The 24,754-nt window shown below is 39.5% G+C and overlaps 2 protein-coding genes across 13 annotated transcripts; both read right to left on the reverse strand.

Annotated features, from left to right (window-relative positions):
- Window positions 1–523: 523 nt before the first annotated feature.
- gns (glucosamine (N-acetyl)-6-sulfatase) lies at window positions 524–17,719 on the reverse strand. 6 transcript variants are annotated; one of them, XM_087135794.1, is made up of 14 exons: window positions 17,561–17,719; window positions 14,456–14,616; window positions 13,994–14,053; window positions 12,847–13,050; window positions 12,254–12,319; window positions 11,454–11,552; window positions 10,981–11,151; window positions 10,152–10,234; window positions 9,266–9,384; window positions 8,357–8,559; window positions 7,701–7,802; window positions 7,023–7,115; window positions 4,438–4,548; window positions 524–3,968 (listed from the first exon to the last, which is right to left on the reverse strand). In XM_087135794.1, exons 2-14 carry the CDS (start codon window positions 14,576–14,578, stop codon window positions 3,801–3,803), a joined length of 1,602 nt encoding a protein of 533 aa, XP_086991920.1. In that variant the 5' UTR covers window positions 14,579–14,616; window positions 17,561–17,719; the 3' UTR covers window positions 524–3,800. The 6 variants fall into 6 exon arrangements, with proteins under 6 accessions (XP_086991920.1, XP_086991917.1, XP_086991918.1 ...); XM_087135791.1 differs by having other exon boundaries at window positions 17,459–17,713; XM_087135792.1 differs by lacking the exon at window positions 4,438–4,548 and adding an exon at window positions 5,008–5,118 and having other exon boundaries at window positions 17,459–17,713.
- Window positions 17,720–17,968: 249 nt separating this feature from the next.
- Window positions 17,969–24,380, reverse strand: LOC110989215 (alpha-N-acetylgalactosaminide alpha-2,6-sialyltransferase 2-like). 7 transcript variants are annotated; one of them, XM_022253423.2, is made up of 9 exons: window positions 24,224–24,380; window positions 23,513–23,729; window positions 23,231–23,275; window positions 22,545–22,719; window positions 21,921–22,101; window positions 21,178–21,340; window positions 20,456–20,573; window positions 19,619–19,764; window positions 17,969–19,189 (listed from the first exon to the last, which is right to left on the reverse strand). In XM_022253423.2, exons 2-9 carry the CDS (start codon window positions 23,602–23,604, stop codon window positions 18,928–18,930), a joined length of 1,182 nt encoding a protein of 393 aa, XP_022109115.2. In that variant the 5' UTR covers window positions 23,605–23,729; window positions 24,224–24,380; the 3' UTR covers window positions 17,969–18,927. The 7 variants fall into 7 exon arrangements, with proteins under 7 accessions (XP_022109115.2, XP_086991923.1, XP_086991926.1 ...); XM_087135797.1 differs by having other exon boundaries at window positions 23,513–23,698; window positions 24,219–24,364; XM_087135800.1 differs by having other exon boundaries at window positions 22,545–22,659; window positions 24,219–24,359.
- Window positions 24,381–24,754: the final 374 nt, after the last annotated feature.

Genomic DNA, 24,754 nt, shown 5'->3' on the forward strand with positions numbered 1-24,754 from the left:
GATAATGAACAGTATTTATTTATAAATATATATATTCAAAAAATAAGTTTGGGTTTTTTGCTGCATATTGGCTGAGGGTCTATCACAAGCGAGCTTTAGGGAGATAATATTATGCATGAATAGTGTGCCCATAGATCACATTAATTGAAATATAGCTTTTATATGTTTATGAAATGTTTGAGAATGTAGCATTTTTAGTTAATGTATGGTTTCCTGATTTGCCTTAATAATCAGTATTGCATTCACTGAATTTGTATTCCTAAAAGCCAAGTTTCATGGAAACATTTTCAGAAGCAGCAAATAAAGTTTTCTGACTTCTGAATACCAACAAAACTTATCCCTTGAAATAACTGAGATGGTCTAGGCTAGGTTTTTTATCTCAGGAAGAAAAAAATCTAGAATAAACAGTTGAAGAATAGAGGCACAGCTTGCATCCAGCAGTGTTTTGGGCGTAAAAGAAGTCTCAACTTGCTTAAAGTTCAAGAAATTTCATTGAAGAAATAAAGCTGAATAAGGACAAATATTAAATTCACTTGTAAGTTTGGCTTTTATTGATTGGTTGGTGGGTAAATCTGAGGCACACCTCTTTAGAAAAGTGAAAATAAAAACGTATTTGACGAGCATAATACAGGTAATCTTTAAAGGGTACTGCTCTTTCCACATATACAGCAACCCTGACAGTGAAATAAGATCTTCCGATCCTATATATTCCGATATAATTTGTTTCAATTCTAAACTTTTATCTACTAGTAAACCTTTGAACTTCATAAACGATAAAATAAAGTCTTCTTTTGTTTTAATTGCTAGCCCTCGACATTTTAGCCGAATGTTAGTAACTAGAGCTAGAAAATAATACAACACAGTTCATATGTCATAAATGAGACCACTCCCAAAACCAGTCATGAGTAACAGGGTGAATAGAGACAAAGGATTGCTTTTGTAAATTTGCTGCAGTCCATTTAAATAGGCTCTGTCTTGAAATTCAGACTTGACGTATTTTGTTGGTCTTGTGATGGATTTTAAGAGGACCTAACTGTAATACTTCCTTGTATAGACTGATAGGAAACTTAAAAATGATGGGGGGGGGCATGTGTCTAGTGATAACAAGGTCTAAGAATGAAACAAAATATTAAAGCCTTGCTTATATAGATGAAAAAACCAATTTAAAGTACAGCACAGTATTTTTATAGAAAAGAAAGCTCATTTCAGTTGGTGAAAATATGAGTAATAACCGCTCCTATTTTGCATTTTGGTTTTGATTTTCCTTTTTTTGGGGGGGGGCAGGAAACACTAGATAGCCAAATTTTAACACATCAATCAAGCACCAATGGTGGAATTATTTTCTAAGTGGGGGCCAGTTGTTAGACCATCAGGCATCAGCTATTAAATAGGTTGATCCATGCTGTCCCATCCAATTACAGGACCTGCAAAGATGCCCCCCCCCATTTCCACGGCCAGTGTGGTACAGGGATTCCCTTTGCATCCTTCAAGCACGATACCCAAATACTAAAATATTTACTGTAACTTAGCAATAAAGAGAAACATTTCTCTGCATTTTACTTAAACCTATCCAAAACATGTTTTAAGGACAGACATGGCGGTGAAAGCCTAAGTATGTTAAAATGAAACTGTTTAAAAAGAACAAAATTTCTCCAAGATCCTTGTCCATTAAAAAGGCTGCTCGGCAAGAAAATGAACTTCTGGGACATCTGGACAAACCAGACTCCATTTTTAGTCAGTTGCTAGCGTGACATATCTCTTGTCAGTTTCAGAGAAGTAGAAAAGACAGAGATTTTACACGTGATATTGGCCTCATGCACAGCCCACAAGAGTGCATTGTCATCTGTCTGGGCTGTGGATAACTGTCATCATTTCAGACATTTTGTAATTTCACATCCAATGCAACTAATGCCCATTAAGCTCCGGAAATATATGATATAAACCATGAAGTGCTTAGATCTCATCCGGGAAGACCTTATTTGATCTGGCTAGCTCTGACGAGATTAGTAAGATCTAGCTGGGTCTATGATAGTCTTGAGCTCTGGAATGAAGACCAAAGTTGAAACTAAATAACTTCCTCCTCTTTTCAAAGAAATAACTTTCTTCTCACATCAACCTGGACTGATGGTGTTCTATGCAGAGCCATTTACAGAATCTCACCAACACCGTCTCATTCACATTGATCATCACTTGGCTACTGCCTTACAGGTACCACGCTGTCACTGTCAATCAATTACTGAAGTTTCCTCAGCGCTTTTTTTTGGGGGGGGGGATTTTTTGGAACAAACTCCCCCCCCCATTTTTTTTTAATTACATGCAGAAGTTATCGGAAAAAAAAGACGAAACAATCAGTTCTGCTCACCTCTGCATATTTACAGGACAAAAAAGTAAAAACAGGTTATCACAACATGATTTTGTTGCCCTGTTGCTAACATAAAGGCCAAGCTCTCTTTCGAGACTGTGCATTATCCATTGACATTTCTTCCAGCCAGTGGTGTGCAAACTATTAACAAACTGTGGTTGAAAGTGACTGCAAAAACAAATGAATACATGTATTTCACTTATACCAAAAATATCTTGGAATTATAAAATTGGATTATCAGCCCCAAAACCTAAATGAGAATACCTTCCTTAGCATGTATAAATGTGCAATTATGGACACCATGGTGACATCTGAGCTAAGTTACGTCCAACCACATGAACTGGTGTTTGATGCACACACAACTAAAAGGCCAGTATTAGAACAGCTTTGGGGCAATTCCACTGAACAGAGAGTGGAAAGGTTGTGTCAACTTGTAAGAATAACAACGCCAAAGTTGAATCAGTGTGTATGGATATGCCTAAACTCAAAAAATGGAGATTTCTGATCTTGCATGACTATTCCAAGTAAATTCGGCCTGTGAACAAGTACGATGCTTTTGGTCATGCAATTAGTTGCTTACAGTCTCTGTTACAATACATTAGACAGGGGCTGTGTTAGCACAAACTTCATGAGTGTGCTAAAGACAGCTATGAAATTACTGACCCACAGAAAGATTTCTGACGACTGCTTTCCTGATTTCAAGACACAGGGGGGAGGATAAATTGAGCATGGAAGCAAAGCAAGCAACAGCAGTGTTTACACATAGAGGGCGCTCTTTCAATTCAAGATAACAAGTGAGCTCTTTTGAGATGCCCTATTCGTGCTCATCGATTAGAAGCAATGGCATAACTATGGGGTAGGGAGTTGATTCAAAATCTGGCCGAGAAATTTGTCAATCCATTCAACTGTTCATTTGAAATCTTGGTGTAAATGAAAATTTCACACAGGCCACTTTTTCAGGCAGTGCCCCATGAGAGAGAATGTGCACCAGTAAGTGTAGGCCGACCAAAACATTTAACCATGATTGCAACACTGATTCTAAGTGACACTGCCATGCTCAGATCTTCATATATGAGACAATTTGTAATGATAAATGCATGCTGCAAACACTGTTCTCTGGGTGAGGGTGCAAAAAGTTTTCATAGCAGGTCTGCATTGTGGGAAAAAAGAGGACATTTCTTCCGGAACACAGAAGGTACCTCTTTCGACTCTGAAAGAACACTTTAGCACTTACCTATTTTAACAGCACAAGTCTGCAGATTTTGCATAGCTGTCAAGATAAAAAGTCCTTGAAGGTGCTATTTTATAATTTTATTTGAAGCAAGCAGCACACAAAACCTTGCACAGTAACGGTGAGCAGCACGACTTCATTAGGATGGCATTAACTTTTGTGGAGTGGCCTGCCCTCTTATCGCCAAACCCCGGGGAACACCGCCCTCTAATGTCTTGTGTGTGGTGGGATGAGCTGACGACAGTTGTCTCCCTTGCAGAGTTGAAGCAGGACTAGCAGTTTGTGCATGGCAGCCAGGTCGGGCGGTTTGACTGACTTGATGGTATTGGTCAGCTGGTGAGGGTCTTTATTCAGATCATAGTATTCTTGGAAAGACTGAAAAATGAAACATGGCAGAAAAGTGAGAAGAGTCAATGGCACTCTTGTGTGAGGAAAGAGCTGCAAGAAATGTCAATGTGAAATCCACACTGCCATCAAACTTGAGAAAAAATGATCTCAGTAATTTGAAAGTCTGCCTGGTTCACTGTGAAGATTGAGAGGTTGATACCTAGCACTCATCTAAGAATGACTTCCCAAGGCTAAATTTAATACTCAAATGTTCTGTAAGTTGTCTCAATTTCACAACTTATTGATTGAATTTGCTGACAGACCTCCCCCCCAACCCCCAAAGTCATACACTCTACTTGCTACATGCAACCCCACTGGTAGTGTAAAAGCCAATCAAATCCTGAATGCTTGTCCTCTGGCAGCTGAACAGTCGCACAAGAAAATTCTGCAGTTGTCTTGTGAAACCCTGTTACTATTTATTCAGTAATTACAACCTGAACAACTATGTGAACAGTACCTCCTCGTCCTTTAATTCGCAATACTCATAGTTGGACTTAGTGTCTATATGCCGTAGGCAGCTGTATGTGTTGTTTCGGCTATCTTCACACACACAGTCAGGGTAACATTGCTGTATTGTGTCATCAACAAGCAATAACAGGAAGGAAAAGAGACATAGTTTGTAACCAAATTTACAAAACCTTTGCCAACTCTTTCTCAAGGCATGGCACTTAACTGGTGCAAAGACGGCAATTATCTGGTCTGATGTGGTTTGAGGTCACATTCATATTTTTTCATTTCTCAGCATTTCCATAAGAAAAGCTTGAGTTTCACTGAGTTTGCAAGTTTATGCACACAAGATGACTGCCAAATCCACGGAACAAACGTTGACCAAGGTAGAAACTTGGGTCTATTCAATGTGCCATGAGAGAGAGACGGCAATTTAGAATAGCTGTTAACTGGAAAATCTAAAGGCATTTAATCTTGATACTTTCTCTGCCAGATTCTGATTGGCAAATAGAAAGCACCACGGCAACTGCCTCTAGCCTTATCCAGCAATCAGCATGTTGACTGATATTGACCATAGTACCTCAGAGTCGCTTATTTCACAATACATGGAGCTGACGCCAGGGTGGATTGAACGAAGGCAGGAGTAAGTGTTGTTCTTACTGTCCTCACAAACGCAGTTTGGGAAGCAGTCCTGATGAGTCAAAGCCCATGGTCCAAGCAAAGTATGAGCAGTAGCAGAAAAGAAATGGAAGCAATTTTGATGGTTTCTACGATATCGTCACGATGCAACTTTTTTGTGATGAGCCTTCAAGTAAATCCCTAAGATCATTTTAACACCAATTTTGTTAAAACTGGACACACTGTTCTGGCTAGATTCCTTTTTTTCCCAAGACAGGTCAGCCCAAAGGTTAACTTTCTCACTGACAATTTCAATGGGCCATGGGCAAATGGGCCGTCATGTACTGTAGATTACTGTAACAACAAAATTCTACATCAGATTGAAACTTGGCAGATGTGCCAGATTCCAAAAAGATTGGCATGGGACAGCCAAGGTTTTCTTTTGGGGGGGGTACAATTCTTTTCTTTAAATCTCAGTTTCTTTCGCAAGTGTCGTGTGGGCTTTGACATGGCCCAAATTACTTGCAGCATCTCATCACATTTCATCGTCCTTTGAGGTAAAAGCAAAGAACTGATTTTGATGTTATAAGTGGTAATTGTTAGAAAGCTGGTGGACGGCCAGAGCAAGACAGTACAACATAAAATCAATGATTTTAGAAAGCGTGATATGAACATTGCAAAATAAGAGAGAAGATAAAGCTGGGTTGTTTTTCTAAACAGTCTTTATCATCACTACTCACTATATGAAATGTCGTCACATTGTCTTGATATCCATCGGTATACATATATCCAAGTGCAATGACCATTTTTGCATGAATGACCAATACCACCTCCAATGTTCACAGGGCTTGATCTTAAATGCAAATACTCAATCACCCAGTGGGTTCAGGCGGTGATGCATTAGGAATAATTCAGAGACAAATTTTCTCTTGGAAGTTAGAGTCGAAGTCTTTTGACTTGCCAAACGGTGAGGTTTGAGCACACACTGAACATCACCATTTCCATCTATTTATCAAACTATAATGATATTATTTCTTTGTCGTTCACTGTGTTTTACTTAAGACTGGTCTTAAGGGACTTGTGATGGACACGACTACAACGCTGGATGAGAGTGTTTTCAATAGCTTTATGTACTGATGATGTACGACAGTGTTTACGGCAGTGCATGGTGAGATAGAACGAGGGTCATTAACCCTAACCCTACATAATACCACAAATTACTACTTGTAGTAAAATGTAGTAATCAGTGCTGCCGCTTGTAAGAGGACATGACCGTGTTGTTCTCTGAAGCCATAAAATACGATAGAAGAGACAATGTACCATACAGTGCTGTGGCACTATGAATGTATGGCTTTATTGTTCTCTGTATGAGTAACAATGGAAGTAACCTAGCCAGAAGTAGTGATCTGTAGCGCTAGGTCCTTCAGGCTCAGACTATTACTTAGTATTTTGTAGTACTGAGTACTGTAAGCCAAACAATATGCTTGGCAGTTAGGGTTAATGTATATTATGCTATCATAAGTACATGAGTATGATTATATTTGTTTCAAATAGGAAGGAAGTTCTTTTGTGTAACCGTCATTTTGAATCTTCCAGGGAAATTATCCACCACAACTGGAAAAGGTTAAAATCGTGCCTTTCACTTTCTTGTGATCAAATGTAACTTGCACATGCACTATTTATCCTACTTGTGGCAGACGATGACCCCCCGTTCTATCCCACCATGCACTGCGATAAACAAAAGTAATGCGTCATCAGTACATACACGTATGACCATTAATGCAACACAATCTCAAGCATCAGTGTCAATTGCGTAAACTGATTCGAGGAAGGATGAGAAAAGTAAATGTTTGATTTGGCTACTTTTGCAGTCTAAACCCCGAAGCAGCTTGCAAGTAACATTGGCAAATCTGTGACAACTAAAACAAACACAGAGAGACATACAGAAATGTCCATACAAATTTGGTTTCAACTTACAGCACAAAGGTCAGTATTTTTACAACCAAAATCTCCATGCGGCAACCACTCTCCCGAGTGTTCTATCAAGAAATCCCGACTCCCCGCAGGCGACTAGGTTGTGCAGTGGAGGGAAACAAAGTGAAACACTGTTTACGTGTCAGTTTCATGGACAAAAAGGGGTCGTACTGCCTTACAAGAGCACTTAAATGTGTCTTCCTCCACGAACAAGATTCAAAGTTGAGGACAATTTCCAGGTAAATTAATTGACTCATCAATCTAATTTATATTTCTAGTTATGACAATGTTCAAAAGATTTATATGACACCTAATTTAAATCGGACCACATTGAAGATTACATGCCATGTAAACATTGTAAAAGAAAACAAACTATCTTTAGTTTTGGGGAAATGAAAATGAACTGATTTCCCAAAGTGGAGGCATGAATTTTGTTTGATTTTATTAAAAATTTTCTAAAGTTGTCCTGAAGACATAGTTTTGGTTTTCAATAAGTGCTACATCAAATTACTGAAAATATATAGTACCACTAAGAATATAAAAACTAATAAACTAAAATGCAACCTGCTAAAATCGATGAGAAACCTACATCCTGTAGGTTTAGAAAACAGTCCCTAACTCTGAATTTCAAATCACATTGGTGCCTAGGGAAACAAACAGAGTAGGCCTTTATCAACTTACTGTGTGTGGATCTGTGTTGGGACAATCTTCAACTGTATTTTCTTCTTTGTTCTTAGTAAGGCAGTCACGTTTATCTTCATCTGATTCTGTTGTGTTTGGAATCTGATTAATAAAAATTATTTCACAAAAAGAGTGAGCCGTCCCTCCTTTAATCCGTTCCTTTACACTTTGGTGTAATTTTTATGCTGTATTTTGACACGAGAAAAAGTTGAAACATTCCAGTTGTAAAATTACAATGCATACAAAGTTGATGAGTTTCATTGCACGTTAGTCAAGGTTATTTTTATCATGGTGCACTTTAGGCTGCATTACCGGCCTACAGAGGGCAGTAACACAAGCAGCCATGGGAAATGCCTGCAGCTGCTAGCCATTGTGGCTTTCATAAGAGCACATGTATATTCAGTCACAGTCACAACGTTTGGCCACTCAGGCTCATGACAAGTGAGCACCAAATGACATATGCAAATGAGATTAATAGAAACTGCATCCGAACGACTTGGGTATGGCCAGTAATTACGCACATGTCTATGGAAACTATTGCCTAATGTTTCAGTACAGATTTTAGCCACACAATGCAGATGCACTTTCTAATGGGAAGAATGCTGTTTGAGGAACAAACAACACAGAGGGACATTGTGCGGCATTATGCAGCTTACCAAAATGGGCACCAGTGATATCCCGTCTACATTCTGTGGGGCTGGGTCACCAGCTAGATGTACTATCGTTGGCATGATGTCAATATTCACGGCGATGTGGTCCGTCACGGTGCCAGCCTTAATCTTGGGACCACGAACCAGCAGGGGCACCCTGATGTCAAACTCGTACAATTGTCGCTTATCCATTGGAAGTGAAAATTGGCCTGACAGTCAAAGTGAAAAAAAAAGTTCTGTACCAATCTTTATTTGAGATTTGAAGCTTTTCATGGTGGAGGTAGCTAGTAAACCAGATAGGTTTGTGGTGACACCATGGAGATATCTCTTTTTCAGCATGTGGGATTCTGAAAAGAACCGGTGGTACTCAACATTTCGGACTGTCTGAAGCGTTGAGTACTATTAAGCTGGAAATAGGCCCTCAGTTACGGTTCCAATTGTATTAAAAAAGCAGAATCCACAAAAATGTTACTCTCATGAAAGAGTTTAAAAGTTCAACAGGCTGAGGATCAATTTTAATGTCTCTGCTAACCGTGAAACGCTGTGCTTATTGTTAACATTCTGCATATACAGTGCCAGCAAAAACATTCTGCACTATGTAAGCACAGAAAAGATGCATCGTGCAAGCATGAAATATGCTCATCATTAAAAAGGAATTTTTCTGCTGTGGTAAGCAGGTGCTTTTGCACTGGCAAAGGATTTTCAGCTAAAACTGATTCATTAATCAGTCAAACAAGTAATTAACACAGTAGCTGGATTGTCCAATAAGAGTGACAGGAACACCTCACCTAGATGATAACCATTGTCTGAGGTGAAGATGAAAGGATTTTCAGCTAAAACTGATTCATTAATCAGTCAAACAAGTCATTAACACAGTAGCTGGATTGTCCAATAAGAGTGACAGGAACACCTCACCTAGATGATAACCATTGTCTGAGGTGAAGATGATGTATGTTGAATCAAGGAGCTTCTTGCTATCTAAGGTGTCCACAATGTTCTTGACCATGTCATCGACGGAAAGAAGGGTTCTCCAGCTGATTGGGAATCAGAATTAAAAATTAAAGATGCTGCCAAAATTGCTCGACTGTAAATATTACCATCTACATTTAAACACATGTGAAAGTTATCTCAACCATGTACATGTACGTGTAAGTCCTGAGATCTCCAAGTCACAAACGTGTCACTTGTTCGAATGTTTGTAACTGTAGATGATTAAGAGACAATTAAATGAACTGAATCATGTCTGCTGCTCTTCAGCATAAAATTCATCTAAAAACCTCCAGTTGGCATGATTAAGTTCTGTACAAATCACCACTACAGCATATCACTAGTCTTTAATGAACATGAACTCCACAATTACTTAACACAAACTTCAAAGTGTCCCCTTACTGTCTTATTTAAATGAGTTTTTTCCTGTTCTGCATATTCACACAAAACCCAGACCCACATTTTTCAAAAGATCAAAGACAAAAATCTTACTTTGATCTTTGACCCTGTGAAACTGGCTTTATTCTTCAGGCTTGCACATATTCATGAGTTACTTTATATATTCATGTGTGTGTAACAAATGTGGATACCTTCAAGAGCAAGATCTGTTATGTTCAAAGTCGTCTTAAATGACACGCGATCATTTTGTGTGAATTGTGTTGCTGACAATATTTCGGTATGTTACACAGGATGACAGAAAACAAAACTACTTGAGAAAATTCTCATGTGTGTTGTCCAATAAAAGAGGAAGACAGACATTATTGTCTTGATCACAGATAGTTTGCTGAATAGAAACTGAAACACACGGCTGTACCGTTTCCGGAAGACGTCATCAAGGATTGTGACAGAACTCTTGGCCATTGGATTTGGTGCATGTCTGATCAACCAATGTTTGTCCTAGTACGGAGAAAAATCAGGATGAAAATCGACTCATAAACGTCCAAACTGATGTCCTGTGGTGTTAGGCTGCATCCACCATTGCAATTCATTGTTCCAAAATGTATCACTTAAAGAAAACATTCAGCCTCCACTTAGTGTGATGCATAAAAAAATGAAACCATAAACTAGCAATGGGTTATGCAAAAATTATGTAAGTAATGAATTTTTATGCAATGCGCTCAAATATATATATGCAGCCATTTACAGACGAAAGAGTTTGTCTTAACTTCCACTTGGAGAAGTCAGGACTGTTAAGGTTACCAGGAATGAAGGCCATCACTGGTGCATGCACTTCGTCATCTTTCAAATTAAACATCATGGACAGAGGCAATTCCTTAAGCCTAACTTAAGTATATTTTTCAAAACCAATTAAGACTGTTCACAATAATGAACAATATTGTTTGATACTGAGTTTACACATGCACTCTCTCTACACCATATTTTTGGGAAATATCACAAGTCAGTCAGGATTTCCTACATGTTGCATGGCAACGTTACAAACCTAAAACAACAGCCAATCAGACGGAGGAGGAGGGAATGACACAGTGTGAAAGGTTGATATTTAAGGAATAATAATTGAAAATGTATAATGTGCCATTTTCATAAAAATGACCAATTGTGCAGTACAGGTACAACTGAAGGAAAGTTATGGATATTTAAGTAATTAATGTCACAGCGCTAGTCTATAAACCATACAATCTCACCTTGCCTGCTTTATTGAAGCTGGGGCCCCGGGGGGCTGCATTCTTGGTAAAGTTTTGGACGTACTGAGGGGCTGAGTCAAAAGGGGCATGGCATGCGGGGGTGGATACCATGACAAAGAAGGGCGGAGTTGACTCGCTTTGCTTTTCTAAGAACTCATGTGATCGGTTGTTCTGTTGTGAAAATAAAAAACAGAATATAAAAACAAACAAAAGTTTTTAGAAGGGAAGGCGTGTCAAGGCACATTCCGCAACTTTCTGCCCTGGGCCCCCAAGTGGGAAAAATAGTAAAGTCAGAGAACCGATGACTGTTTGAATCAAATGTCAATGTTTCAAAATTTGAGAAAATTTGTAAAAACTGCACTTCTAGATTGATGGGAGCTTCACATTGACAGTCAAAATACTATGACTGCCAACAAAGATTACATGAACAACCCAAGCTGGTATAAATGGTGAAGAGCGAAAGACAAGCTTACAATGAGATCTGTCAGATAATCATGATGGTAATCATCTCCATGCTGCTCTGCTTTGCCGTTCACAGATAGGGTATAGTTGTAATACTTTGAATTCTTCACCTGTGGTGGAAAAAATATGTCATCTGAAGGTTGGTCTGGATTAAGCATAAAAGAAATGTGTCAGGGAAATGTTTCTACTTCAATTGTGTTTCTAGTTCCCTGAACCTTCCACACCCAGTACTGTACATATCAAAATTAGACTGATAATCGAATGCTCATATCGAATGCCAAAATCCAATCAATTCTTGAGAAGTCTGTCTCTCTTAGAAACAAAACTTAATAGGTCACAGCAGAAATTCACATTGCCTGATGTGCACTGACTACTCGGTCCTGATTTGCCATTTGTGTCTGTTGTAAGACTACTCTCTGTGCATGTTTAGTTTTGTGTGAAGTGCATCGATAAGATCAGGACCAAGTTCAGAACTCACAACAGTCTTCGACAACAAAAGCATTTCTTACTGTCTGGGCAAGTCGAAGGTCTTCTTTTTCCTCCATTTTATTTTAAGGTCTGAATCAGACAAATCAACCATAAGCAATGTACCATCTATTAGCTCAGAATGTATTCACAGTGTATACGACATCATTTGTAAGCTGACTATGATGGCTTCCAATCTCATTACTAACTACCCATATCAACCACTTTGGCTCTAACTACCCATATCAACCACTTTGGCTCTAACTACCCATATCAACCACTTTGGCTCTAACTACCCATATCAACCGCTTTGGCTGGCTTACTGTAAGGTCTCAATCTGACTCACCAGGCCGTTCCATTCATCCCAACCCGGTGGTATGTGTGACACTCCGCCAGCAAGTTTGGTACCATACTACACAGAAAACCAACAAAAAAAGAACAGCATATTTAATCAATGTTCAATCGCACCCAAATACAGAGTACCTCCCAATTCAGACCACTGTGAATGTTTTGACACAGAATACTTTTTAATATTGAAATCCAAGATGCTTTCCTACCCCTTTGAACTCAGAATGCATCCTTTCAGAGAGCGTATGAAATGTACCCCTAAAAATCCTGCCAAGTTAATCCACAACCCTGTTGACTTTACAATTAAGCTTTTTATAAGATGGAAATTTTAAATGACTCAATGGAAGGCCATGATATACAATCTGAAACTTGCCAAGGAAACCTTTGGTCAACACTGACCATGACATCTGTGTTCAACACAAGAACGACTACCGGTGCAGTGGTACGATCTATACCAAAGTGTTGTCATAAAAGTCATTCTTTAGTCCAGTCGCAAGTCCAAGAATGAACACCGAGACGTACGTTCAGGGACTTGTGGTTTCAAAGACAACACAGACAAGTACAATCCTCATCTGCCTACAAGTAACCCACCTGGTTGAGGTACTTGCCAGCGAAGAACGTACTGTACCCCATGCCTTTCAGGTATGTAGCAAAGGTGCTCCTCTCTGGCCCACTTTGCCAATTCTTGTTACTGCAGCCCCCTGATATGGAGTTATTGAGAGTCTTGTGGTTATGGACATAGTTTCCGGTGAAGATGCTTGACCGGCTTGGGCAGCAAAGGGGGCTGCTTACAAACTGAAATGAGAAGAAAAGGAATCTGTTTAACCACTTGCTGCCGAGGATTTTGGTTTTGGACACGTATTCTTTATATGCGTGGCCAGGGTCTCCGAAATCGGACAAAGGAACTGGGCCTTCTAACAAAAGACCATACTCATAACAGAAGACCAGGCTGCTGGGAATTACCAACATTTTTTCACTCTCAATAGTGGAGATGATCCAGCCTTGGTTTGAAACAGTATACCACGGTTTGGGGCATTTAGAGCAAGCGGATTACCACCAAGGACAAAAGTGCTCCACCACCGCAGCGATGAGCCACTCAGTACCGCTGCACTCTAATCTGGTCCCTATTAAAAAGAGGTCAGCAGCGCACTGAGCCAGTTTCATGAGCAAAAGAAAATTACATAACACCGCACAATCTGGGCTCTTTTTACAAGGTGGCAGGCCTGACTGAAAAACTTCAGCGTCAATAGATGTTGTCAGTCAAATTAGAGTAGAACCAGACAGTCCTTCGTGTGGGTGTAAGTGTCCAGTAAATGAAAATATGAAGTTTTAAAGAATTTTGAAAACAGAAAAAAAAAGAAAAGTATCCCGTCCCAGCATCATCAATATTCATACATGTAAATGCCCCCTGCGCGAAGTGGTTAAACCTGCTTACATTCTTTAGGAGTTTTTTACACAGAAAGATGAAACTAATTTATTTCATCTTTAATTATACTTTGAACTCTTTTCTTTCATAAATTTATTCAGTTCAGTCACATGAATTTTAGAATTGTTAGGGTCACAGGAAACGAGTGGCTTTCCTGACCCACTATCAGATGTCAAAGTACACTGATATTCAAGGTTTAATAAAAGTACACACCTTGCAGTTGGTACTTGGTATTAATTCGTTTAATGGAAGGAACCACTGAAAAAAGGGAGGTAGAATCCCTCTATTGCTGGTTACATGTATATATCTCACCATATTGTTGAATGTAATGCCTTGTTTGCCGATGAGACTGACCGTGTTGACTAAAGGGGTCTGCGAACAAGATGAAGTACAGAAAATGAAGAACCAAAAAAAAGCAAGTTAGACTGGCATTTAAAAAATGACCAACTTGTACACGTAGTAGGTTTTGGATAATGAGCTGGGCCAAAGAAGAGAATGAGGGAATATGCCCCTTGCCCCCCTCCTACTGGGCATCTGCTGCTCGATGGACACCTAATTTCTAAAAGTGTTGGCACTTATCCTCCACCGAAAGGTACATGTACATCCACTGACAAGTTTTCTTCATTACTTCAACATTGTTTGCATCAATTAAGCTTAAAGCAGTCTAGTAACTCCAACACTGAAATGATATCTACTATTCTACCATACCAGTGGTTCCTACAGAAGCATATTCAACACTGATAAGAAAGCAAACTTAAACTGTAACGCCCTCACCATTCCGTTCATGGTTACATCCTGGTCATCTGTCAAGATGAAGACAATGTTTGGTCGCTTGCCATTGCCGTACACTGTGATCACCAAGGACATCACTAGGCAAATCCTCCAAAGATGGTCCATTCTTGATTGAGTCTTCAGAGATTACTGTCTGAAAAATACTGCAACATAAGAATAGCTTGTTAATATTCAAAGTGCAAAATTGTATCATAAGAGCTGAATGATAGGAGAACTAAGAAACAAAAGATGTCAAAAGAAGTCTAAAAGAGTGACAAACAAGCACCCCAAGACAAAATGAGGAAAAAATGTCAAATTGCCCTAAATCTTGGTAAAACACAAACACCCAAGTATGGTGTCGCAACTATTGTTATACTTGCAAACTATTGCAAACTGACTGTGTGTAAGAGCAGTTTTCCAATTCTGGAAGCAATTTAGTAGTTTTATTTATATCAAATTAATAACTTTTTCAAGGAGTAATCAAAATGCCACCCTACTTTTTGTTGTGGACTAAAGTTTGAAGTGACATATTCAAATGGTCAAATCTTCACCCTGTTACTTTTGTTTCGTCCAGAAGCACTGAACTACACATTTCACAGCAAACAGTTTGATCACATTTAAATTACATGCACAGATTACTAGAGCTGCCACTTAAATCCTACAACCCTACAACCTTACACTGCCGTTTTGCATGTGAACTGGTGCCAAAGTGCTCAGTATGGAATAATGTCTATGATTTTAGAATACATGTACATGTATTACCATCTGATTGGCTGACGCCACATTAACAAAAGCTTACTGGATGGGCATTTGCTTTAATTTTCCACACTATTGCTGACGACCAGACACAAATTATTTTGGACACTTTTCTGACACTGCTTGGCAAATGACACTAACACATCATTTCTGACCATGCCCAAACTTCTATCAGTGTGTTTGATTACTTGCTTATGTCGTGTGCATAGATGCGCATGACAATTATTCACCAACAGAGAGCAATCTAAAATTAGCACACCAGATATCTTATCTGTTTGTGTTGTCTGGTGACGTCAACTAAACCACATTTTGCTGTCCCATATCAAAGCAACTACATGGTATGGATGTCTTGCTTAATACACATCACTGTAAAACTCATTATGACCTCTAAATTTCACTTGTTATTCTTTAAATTGATTCCATCTGATTCAAGCATGACTGAGTTGGCAGAGAATGAATAACTCTTAAGCGTGTATGAGTCATTTGTGAGTATGTGAAGCACGATTGCTAAGCATGTTTACAAAAGCGAAACTAAGGAATGGCCAACAGGATAGCGAAACATAATCTACATCAGTCGTTTGCAGGCAAAGCCTCTATGATATATAAAAAGGAACATCAAACACAGACAATCAACTCACTGTCCGATCATTTCTGAACTTTTGCCAGTTCATGACTGGTTTTATGACTCTTTGCCTCATTACACTTCTAATTATAAAACAGGTTAATGGCAAGGAGCCTGCTATCAAAACACAGGGCCAACAACTTACAGAGAATGCACACAAATAAACACCCGACAAGGAAATGCACGGTGCCACCTGACATACATGTACTACATTTACACTGGATCACCAGATCACTCTGGAAGTTTCGTTTATTACTCGATAAGCTGTGGCAAAGTGACTGATGCAGCACATGCCAACCTGTTCCCATCTAGCGTTAATGACCATTCATCCGCTGATATTGCTTCGTCCCACGTTTACGGCACAGGCCTCTAAGACGCATGTGATTGGCCAGCCCGGCACACCCAGCATTACTGTGAACTTGGTCTGTGTGTTGCCAACCTTTAATCTGCGCAGGAATAAGTTCACAAAACCTGTTCCCCATGTACAAAGCATTACCACTTATGTCTATAAAATGTAATACATAAAGGAGTTATGCCATCAAGCCATAGTAACCAGACCCAGTCAAGAGGTCATGTGATGATTAAAGCTATAAATAAAATGGAGTTGTCTATAGCGCTGGACGTCTAAAACACACAAACTTTTGTAAACCTTTTTGCACAGGGCTCACTGAAGCAAATGTTCTACATTATTTACATTGGTGTCAACTTTCCTCCACAGCATTAGGGAAAAATCCAAGCGATAATCTCCTACATTCATGGTTGGGGCAACACATCCAAACATCATGTAGTGCGATATTAACCATAAGTAAGATTTACAGATGCAACTCACTTCCCGGCATCCAGGCTAAATACAACCTAAAAAAAAATCCGGGGGAGGGGGGCTAATGCTGGCATAATGTAGCAGTGTAATTGTACCACATACATATATTGTCTAGTTGTGCACTCCATACTTATGTGTAGTCACGTGCATTATGGGAAAAGCCATACCAAGGTTGGCAAGATGGCTCCTGTGAACTGATCACACGTTTCTGATTAAACCTAATCGTCTGTGTTTGTATTTGTTTATAATCTGCATTGTCACCTGTGTCCAGTCAATACCATCAGAACCTGTTCGTAACGTTTATCCCACTATAAAGAGAGTAGGATGTTGCATGTACATGTAATTCAACTGATTGATGCTACCTTTTTACATTAAAACAGTGAGTGACAATCCTTGAATTGAAACTGTCTTCAACTGGCAAACTTTGTTAAGAATTTCACATTTCTAGTAACATCATCCGCAACCCACAACGTCACTGGGCCTTTACAACAAAAATTCCCAAGGATGGTTAACTAGTCTATAGTCACTGGTCAGGCACATTATTACATATATGTGGCCCAGCTCTCCGCCCCTACGTTAGGCATAATGGTGACCATGCATGTACCATCGAGGAAGTGACCGAACTCCAACCCCGGAGCTTTCAAAAAAGCAAAAAAGTGACCAAAAAAGCCCAGGGCAGTTTGACTGGGATCACTAAAAATGTGGGTGCATTACATGAAAGGCCTCTAAATGGTTAGGCATGTTAGGTACCTGGTGACGCAGCCCCCAAACCCCAGAGGAAAGAGCTGAAGAGCTGTCTTGTTTTTACTCGTTCGTGGTTTTCAGCACGATTCGATGACCAGCATGCCGTGAGCACACAATCATGGAACAACGACCTTGCACACACACACAACGCGTACGGTATAGGTACCTGGTGATGGCCAAGCCGCCGACAGGTCTGCGTTCGTTTGCAACTCGTATGCATTCACTTACATCATGTACCACAACGCAGCCTTCATCGCACGTAGCGCAATGTACACGTCGGATACTGCATACATTCCGCTATGTCATGCCACGAGATGCACGCATCACAGTCATGTGCCTTGTGCATATCACACATATCAGGTGACCAAATCATGTGACTAGAGTACGCTGCACTAGTGAACAACGCGATCGAACTGTCAGCAAAAAATAATTGCAGCTGGGGCTATGAAAAAGTTAAAGGTGGGGTAACGGTTTGGTGTGGGATCGGTTGATGAAGCTGTACTCGCGTGGTCCACTCTCCTCTGGAAATGAATTAGGAACTTGCAAAAAGTGCTCAACTTGACCACGCACTGTGTGTAAGTGTATGTTACAAAACGCATTTATTTATGAAGCTTCAGTAAACAAGATATCAAGATACAAGCGTTCGTATAAACTGAAAAACGTTTTCAACATCAAAATTTGGCTACATTAGAAATCATTATTACACCAATCCACTCTCATGAACTCCTAGTTTAGTTCCCGGTGGACTGTTTGAAGTCCTACAGGAGTTTGAACTACAAAGCACATTAATTTTCTTCTAAAGCAATGTTTTTCAATTTGTTGAAACTTCTGAAGCAGGATATGCTACACCCCGAGCAAAACATAAAGAAGAAATACTGAGGACCTCAGCATTTAGCAGGAGATACAAAGCCAGCAAATTAGGGGCCAACTCCCCCTGCCCCAGCCCTAGCCCAGGTGGCCGACTCCCTGACCATACAGTGGTAATGAAATGAAGACTGGCATCCAGCCTGGGCTACCCCAGCCCCATCCCCACCCTGTTTAATGTTGCAAGTACATGTACAAGCTTAGGTCAACATTTTTTTATCAGTTGGATTATTGAACCTGCGGAGTCGGAATGATGCAATTTAAAAAAAAAATAATAAAGATGAAAAAAAATAATTGACATTAATTTATTCCTACTGGTTTTTTTTAGTATTATGAAAAGAAAATGGACTAATTAAATTTTTTTCTCCTCGGACCCTAGATAATTTAATTGGGGGGGAATGGAATTTACATGTATTCTTTTCTGTCCTCTGACCCTGCAAAATTTCACGGTCGGACATCTGGGAATTTTTGTACAATATTAAATAGCACAAAGGGTAAATGTGTCCCTTTGCCACTTGTTAAAAGTCCATGGTGACGTCATGCCGACCGCGAGAAACTCTGTTATCTCATAAATAAAAAAATACTGGTCTTAGCAACACCACGTACATGTACTTCATGCAAGGTTTCAAAGGGCCCTCAATGAATTCCTGACGTGAAATGCAGTTAGATTCAGGTGAGTCTTTGATACCAGTCAATTATCTCTGCCTCGTGTAGCAGTTTCACCAGGCTGATTTCTTTTGACAAATCATGAACAGACGTGGAGATGTTGTGGGCACGATACTCATTGTCAAAGTAATAGAGAGAGTACTTGGGTTGGTAACCCATGCCATAGACTTGCACACTGTCACAGCCAGCATGTAGGGCAGTGAATAACATCAGGGAACCAGTACTTGGGCGGAAGTAAGGTGATATCTGTGGCAGTCCCATCCAACTGAAATTACAAATGAGAATAAAATTTATTAAGAAATTAGTAATACAAGAGATGTATTCAAAAATGGACAAATAAACAGTGAACATTACAGCTCTACAAGCAACCACCCAGAAAAAATTTAAAGAAAGAACTTTAAGATTTAACAAAATCGAGATTAAGAATGAGATTATACTGTGATAAATCCACAGGATTACTCCTTGGGTCTTGCCTTTGCCAATTTTGATGAAGATTGACTTCTTTTGTTGGCCCTTACCTTTTCAGACACTATTAGAGTTTGCACATTAGGGATCCAATATCTCATTGTGAGTTTAATTTTCCCATGGGTGCAGCAAGTCAGTGAAAACTCCCCATTGGTGAATGAAGAAACTTCCCGATAGCGGACAGGAGGAATGATCCGAGATTAATTTTCAGTACAACACCATCACTTACATCCTCTGCACGTATCTGATGAAGTCAGGGTGTAAGATGCGTACATCCGCTGCCCTGGCGTGTAGCTTGGGTTCCAAGCCGCGCACAACACGCTTGATGTACAGGTAATCATCACGTTCACAGGGGACGAACACATACTTTATGCCCTGTTGAAAAGAATGGAATGAATGACTTGAGGCACTAGCAGTGGAAGTGGAGGGGGCATGGGGGTCCCTCCACTTTTTCGACTTAGGGGTAAAGGCCCACCCCCCCCGACTTTTGACAAATCCTTCAACGGCTGATGAATGATGGTCTCACTGATAGCTCCTCCCACTCTGAAAATCCTTCCACCCTCATTGAAATGAGGTTCAAATTATGCTCGCTTCCGGAACAGTGGGAGAGACAAGTTTCCCTCCCAAGACATGTTGCCTTTTTTTTGAGAATTGGAACTGGTCTTTTTCAGAAAACATTCACATTTTGCATCCCCCTCCACCGAACTGATTAACCTGGATACGCCACTGTCCTGTGTTTCAGTGCTCTGACATTGTCATTTACAGGGTTGGCAGGGACAAAAGTACAGAATTGAGTAGCACCCACAGTTTCCCAAAATGATTAAAGTGAAGTTTTGATACTAAAAGTGCTTACACTATGCACTGATTTTGTCCACCAATTAGAATTAAATATAGTTTTCAAAATGTGATTATTGCTGTCTTAATTATTTTTTAGTAAGGAACAGGGTACTAGCTCTAGAAAGGTCATAAGTTAGGTAATGCTGGGGGATTAAAATTCATTTAATTGATTTTTGGGATGCCAGATATATGTACCACTTCATTATCAGCACTCAGAGAGTGAACCTACCTTGTCTCGTGGTACATCTCTCTTCTCTAAGTCTCTCAGTGATCTGTCAAAGAAGAAGTAATGGGTTGTACGATTGCCAACGTCTGTCTCGTGGCCCCGTCGAAGAGCGTTGTTCACCCTTTAGAGTCAACAAACAAAAATCAACATAATCTCGTGAGAGATTTCTTACGTTACTCTAAAAAAATCCAATGCTTCCACATCTCTTTAAAGTTGAGATTTGCAATGCCATATAAATTTTCTCAGGCATTCATCAGACCATGTACACATTTTTAAAGTTATATGGTGATTTCTTTCAAAATCTGTTGTTTGATATCTTGAAATGTACTGCTGCAAACTTGCTAAGTACAGTGACCCGTAGTATACATATCAAAAAAGTTAGAGGGCCAGATCTTTCGATGGCAGCAAGATCATTCTCAAAGACAATTGCCTTCCTTTTACCTTTGAGAAAGATTTTGTTGGAATTGTAACATTGGCTGAACTGTTTTCATGGAGAATTCTGATCAACACAACCTATCAAATTAAATCACACAGCCATATTGCCTTTGAGTTGATAGATTCCTGGGGAAGGATCAGAAAAAAGTGTCTTGAAGTTTAAGCAAACTTTCAACAATGCAGGCTCGACCTGAAGTTTCAGTAGAATCCAGTCTTGTACAAAAACCCCTATCCCCAATTTTAAGCTAACCATGTGAACACTTTTTTCCCAAATACAAGTCTGATCCTACCTGAATACCATGTGATGGTCATCAATTTCCATGCCTCTAGATGAGCCTTTGAGAATCCCTCCATTGCCAACCACTGCGCACCTGAGGCAAGTAGGACGTCTTTGCCCATGGAATTCAAAAATAGACTCAGCCGCTGGGAACAGACTCAATATACGAGCCACATCTATGTTGGGAATGTTCAGGGAATGGGATAAAGTGAGTGTTGGATAAGTGTTGATTGCCTTCCAAGCCCAAAAGATCTGCCACTATGATTGCATCATCATTCATGACTCCTTCAGTCAAGATATCTGGAACCTTAAACCTGAGACACTTCCAATAAAATGCTATTCAAGAAGTAATAAGTTTCAAAGAACTTGACTTGTTTTGCAAGAAAGGTTTTGAAGTAATTCAACCCAAAGTTTTGAAATTGGTGTTCTTTACTTTTCATATTTAGTTTGGATAAGTGTAATGTTGAAAAAATCTGTTGTACTCTTTTTAGTCACAGAAATCAAATGATCAGTCAAAAAATAAGAATGTTCTATTTTAATAGCTATCACTGCAGCTAATAGGATAAACAAGCCAAGAAATAATGAGACATACCAACACAAATTTAAAATATATGTCCACAAACAGAAAAAACAACCATCTTAAAATTAACAGAGGAAAGTAGACGCAAAACATACCAGGAATGCAGAATATGTTTTGCATATACTCTTTGTTGTGAAAGTAGCAACAAAAAGAACCAAATTGTGCCCCACACTCACCGTCATAAGGGAAAGGGGATGGAAGGCTCTTGTAACCATAAGGAATCAGATATGGGAGTAGTCGCTCGTATTCTGATCGGTCTAGGAGCTGTTCATTCATCAGTATATGTATCTCTGGGTGATATATATCTGATGTCCAATCAGTGTCCTTCATTTTGATCTGGAGGGACACTGGGCATGTCTGCAAGAGGATGAATTCAGTCTTTGAATTATCTCACTTGAATTATCTCACTTAAATTAGGATCAGCGCCACTATGCAAATTGTCTGTGCCAAAACTGTGACAGTCTGATGTTTTTGTAATCACATCTGTAGCTAAAACCGTAAGGAAGAAATACTTTAAAATTGGCTTTTTGATTGAAATAGCCTTAGCACTTATTCTACAACTGAAATAAACAACATGAAGGGAATGAGTCTGTGGAGGTACCTCGCTCACAATTTTTAGAAATCTTTACTTCAGTTATAAATTTCAAAATAAACAATGCACTATTGGAGAACATAATACGACTAATCAAGTCTGTGTGTACTCTGTACAAGTGATTACACAGTACGGGTTTCTTTAAACGTGTTTATATTTTGAAATCAAACTTTCAGATTAATCTAAAACTACAGTATTGTTGACATACTGATTTTCTGAAGGCTGGATTTATCCTGAAGGTGTGTTCTTGACGTAACTGTATATCTTTGGGGTCCTCATGGGGAAGGAGTAAAGTCAGATATTTCCAGTCTTGATACTTGGTCCTAGAGGTGGTATTTGGGGATTTTATGGATGGCTGATTGGAAAGCTCGACAAGATAACGACTTGAAAAGAAACCAAAAAACAAACAGAATGGCACAGCACATGAAAAGATCACGGCAAAGTAGTTGAAAGCAACTGTCAATATTCAATAATGAGATATTATGCCCATTTGTCATGACTTCCCTTCAAATACTGGAACACAATATCCTATCTATACGTTTATCTGAATATGTTACTAACTATATGAATGTAATTCAACATTGAGACAGACTTTAAGGTTTTCATGTGTTATGATGAAAGCTGTTTCCATTGCTGATAATAAGGGTGTATGACGTGGGTGGATGGAGAACAACACAGATATTTTTGCTAAAACCACAGTCTCAAGTTTTTTTCATGTGCGGCAGAATCCTCCTTCCAAAAAAAAGCGGGAGATGATAGTGTATTTTCAAAATGCTGGTGCCTTCACATTTAAAATATAGATCACCAGTATCTCAGCAAGGTAAATTAATTATACGATTAACATGAATGAGTCAATGGTTAATTTCATCAAAGGGACAAAACTGAGGATCGAACCTGTTTGAAGACACAGAATCTGCCGTCAAAGATAGGCGTGACATTCTATTGAATAAAAAACACATGCAACCAAATCAATCACATGGGTTTCACATTAAAAGCATGTACTCAGAGGAAGCGGTCAACGGTGAGTGATGGCTTTACGTTTGATGCGAGGGGAGGGCAAAAATAGCATGAGATTGCAGGCTCTGTGTTGATGTGAGCACCACATATAGTTCTTTGAAAATCCTAATCAATATCATTGAATGATGGCATCTCTTTAAATGGAAATTACTGACTTACATGGTTGGAATCCGTTGGCATAGATAAAGAACCCCAAGTACTGCTACAACACCGAACACGCACACTTGTGCTGCACATTTTTGTGTTGCCATGGTGACCAAAACCAGGATGTCTTCTTGTGCTGCAAGTGTAGGCTGTTCGCTTACACACGCTTTTCGTCCGACTGCTCGTCTCCCTTCTTTTAACCTAGCTCTGTGGTACAGGTGAATTCCGAAATCTAAACTCTCAAGAAAGAGAAGAGACTCAGATTTAAAAGAAACGGTGACGCATATACTCATGCCCAGCAACCACAGAAAAGTATGAGACAAACGCACACCAGCTACATGCCGCTTTCAATGCCCAGTCAATGTGACCGTGCAGAGTATGCCTATACCGGCTCGTACGTCGTGTTGCACAATATTTATTGGCCACGCCCAAAGAATTCGATATTTTTCCCATGTGAAGTAAAACACGTGGAACACATGCTTTTTATGAGATACAAGCAAGAACAGGATTGCAATGGCTTAAACGCTACAGGAATACACGTGGACGAAATGGGGGCCTTCCAAGAGTTCAAATTTAAAGCGAGGAATGAGTAGTAACAATCCGACCGATTACCGGACCAGCCCAAACCACCAGCTTTGCCCCATATTACTCCATTCAGACGCACCCACGTGAGGAATGGTAAAACATGCAGATAAAAGCAAAAACATTTCGGCGGACGCACCTTACCGTATGTCACAAAACCTGGAAGTTACGATCACTTTCGGAGAGACAAGCCTGAAACAGCACTTCGTTTGTAGAGTCAGGTCGACACTGTGGCACGTAGTACATTGCTGCTTATTTAAACTATTACAGTGCTAGTATAAACCTTGTTTTGATTGATGAGGGGATCAAAGTCCTCCTTAATACGTTTCATGTTTTTTTATATCGGTGACTGTTGGTATGTCGTGCCAAGTGAAATGTTTCACTTTGCCAACCTTGTTTGTTAATTAACTCGAAAAAAAACTAACAGCCATCAACCCACGAAAGAATTTAAATGTTTTTGTTTCCTGATATATCCTTTATGCGTATTTTATGCTTATTCCTTTGGTGTTATTTTTGTTCTGTTCGCTTACTTCTGTTCAGCTTACTTATCTTGCTGAGATAATATAAGCTAAAAAAGGCGTTCCAATGATTTCCTTTGTGGTGGACTTATTTGATGCAGAATAGTTTTAAATCAGCGCAGTAATCTAATTGAAAGTAAGTCAAGAATGACTGAAT

This window comes from Acanthaster planci, linkage group LG04 (genome assembly GCF_054643075.1).
Source record: "Acanthaster planci isolate LZ-2023a linkage group LG04, COTS_SCS, whole genome shotgun sequence".
NCBI lineage: Eukaryota > Metazoa > Echinodermata > Asteroidea > Valvatida > Acanthasteridae > Acanthaster > Acanthaster planci.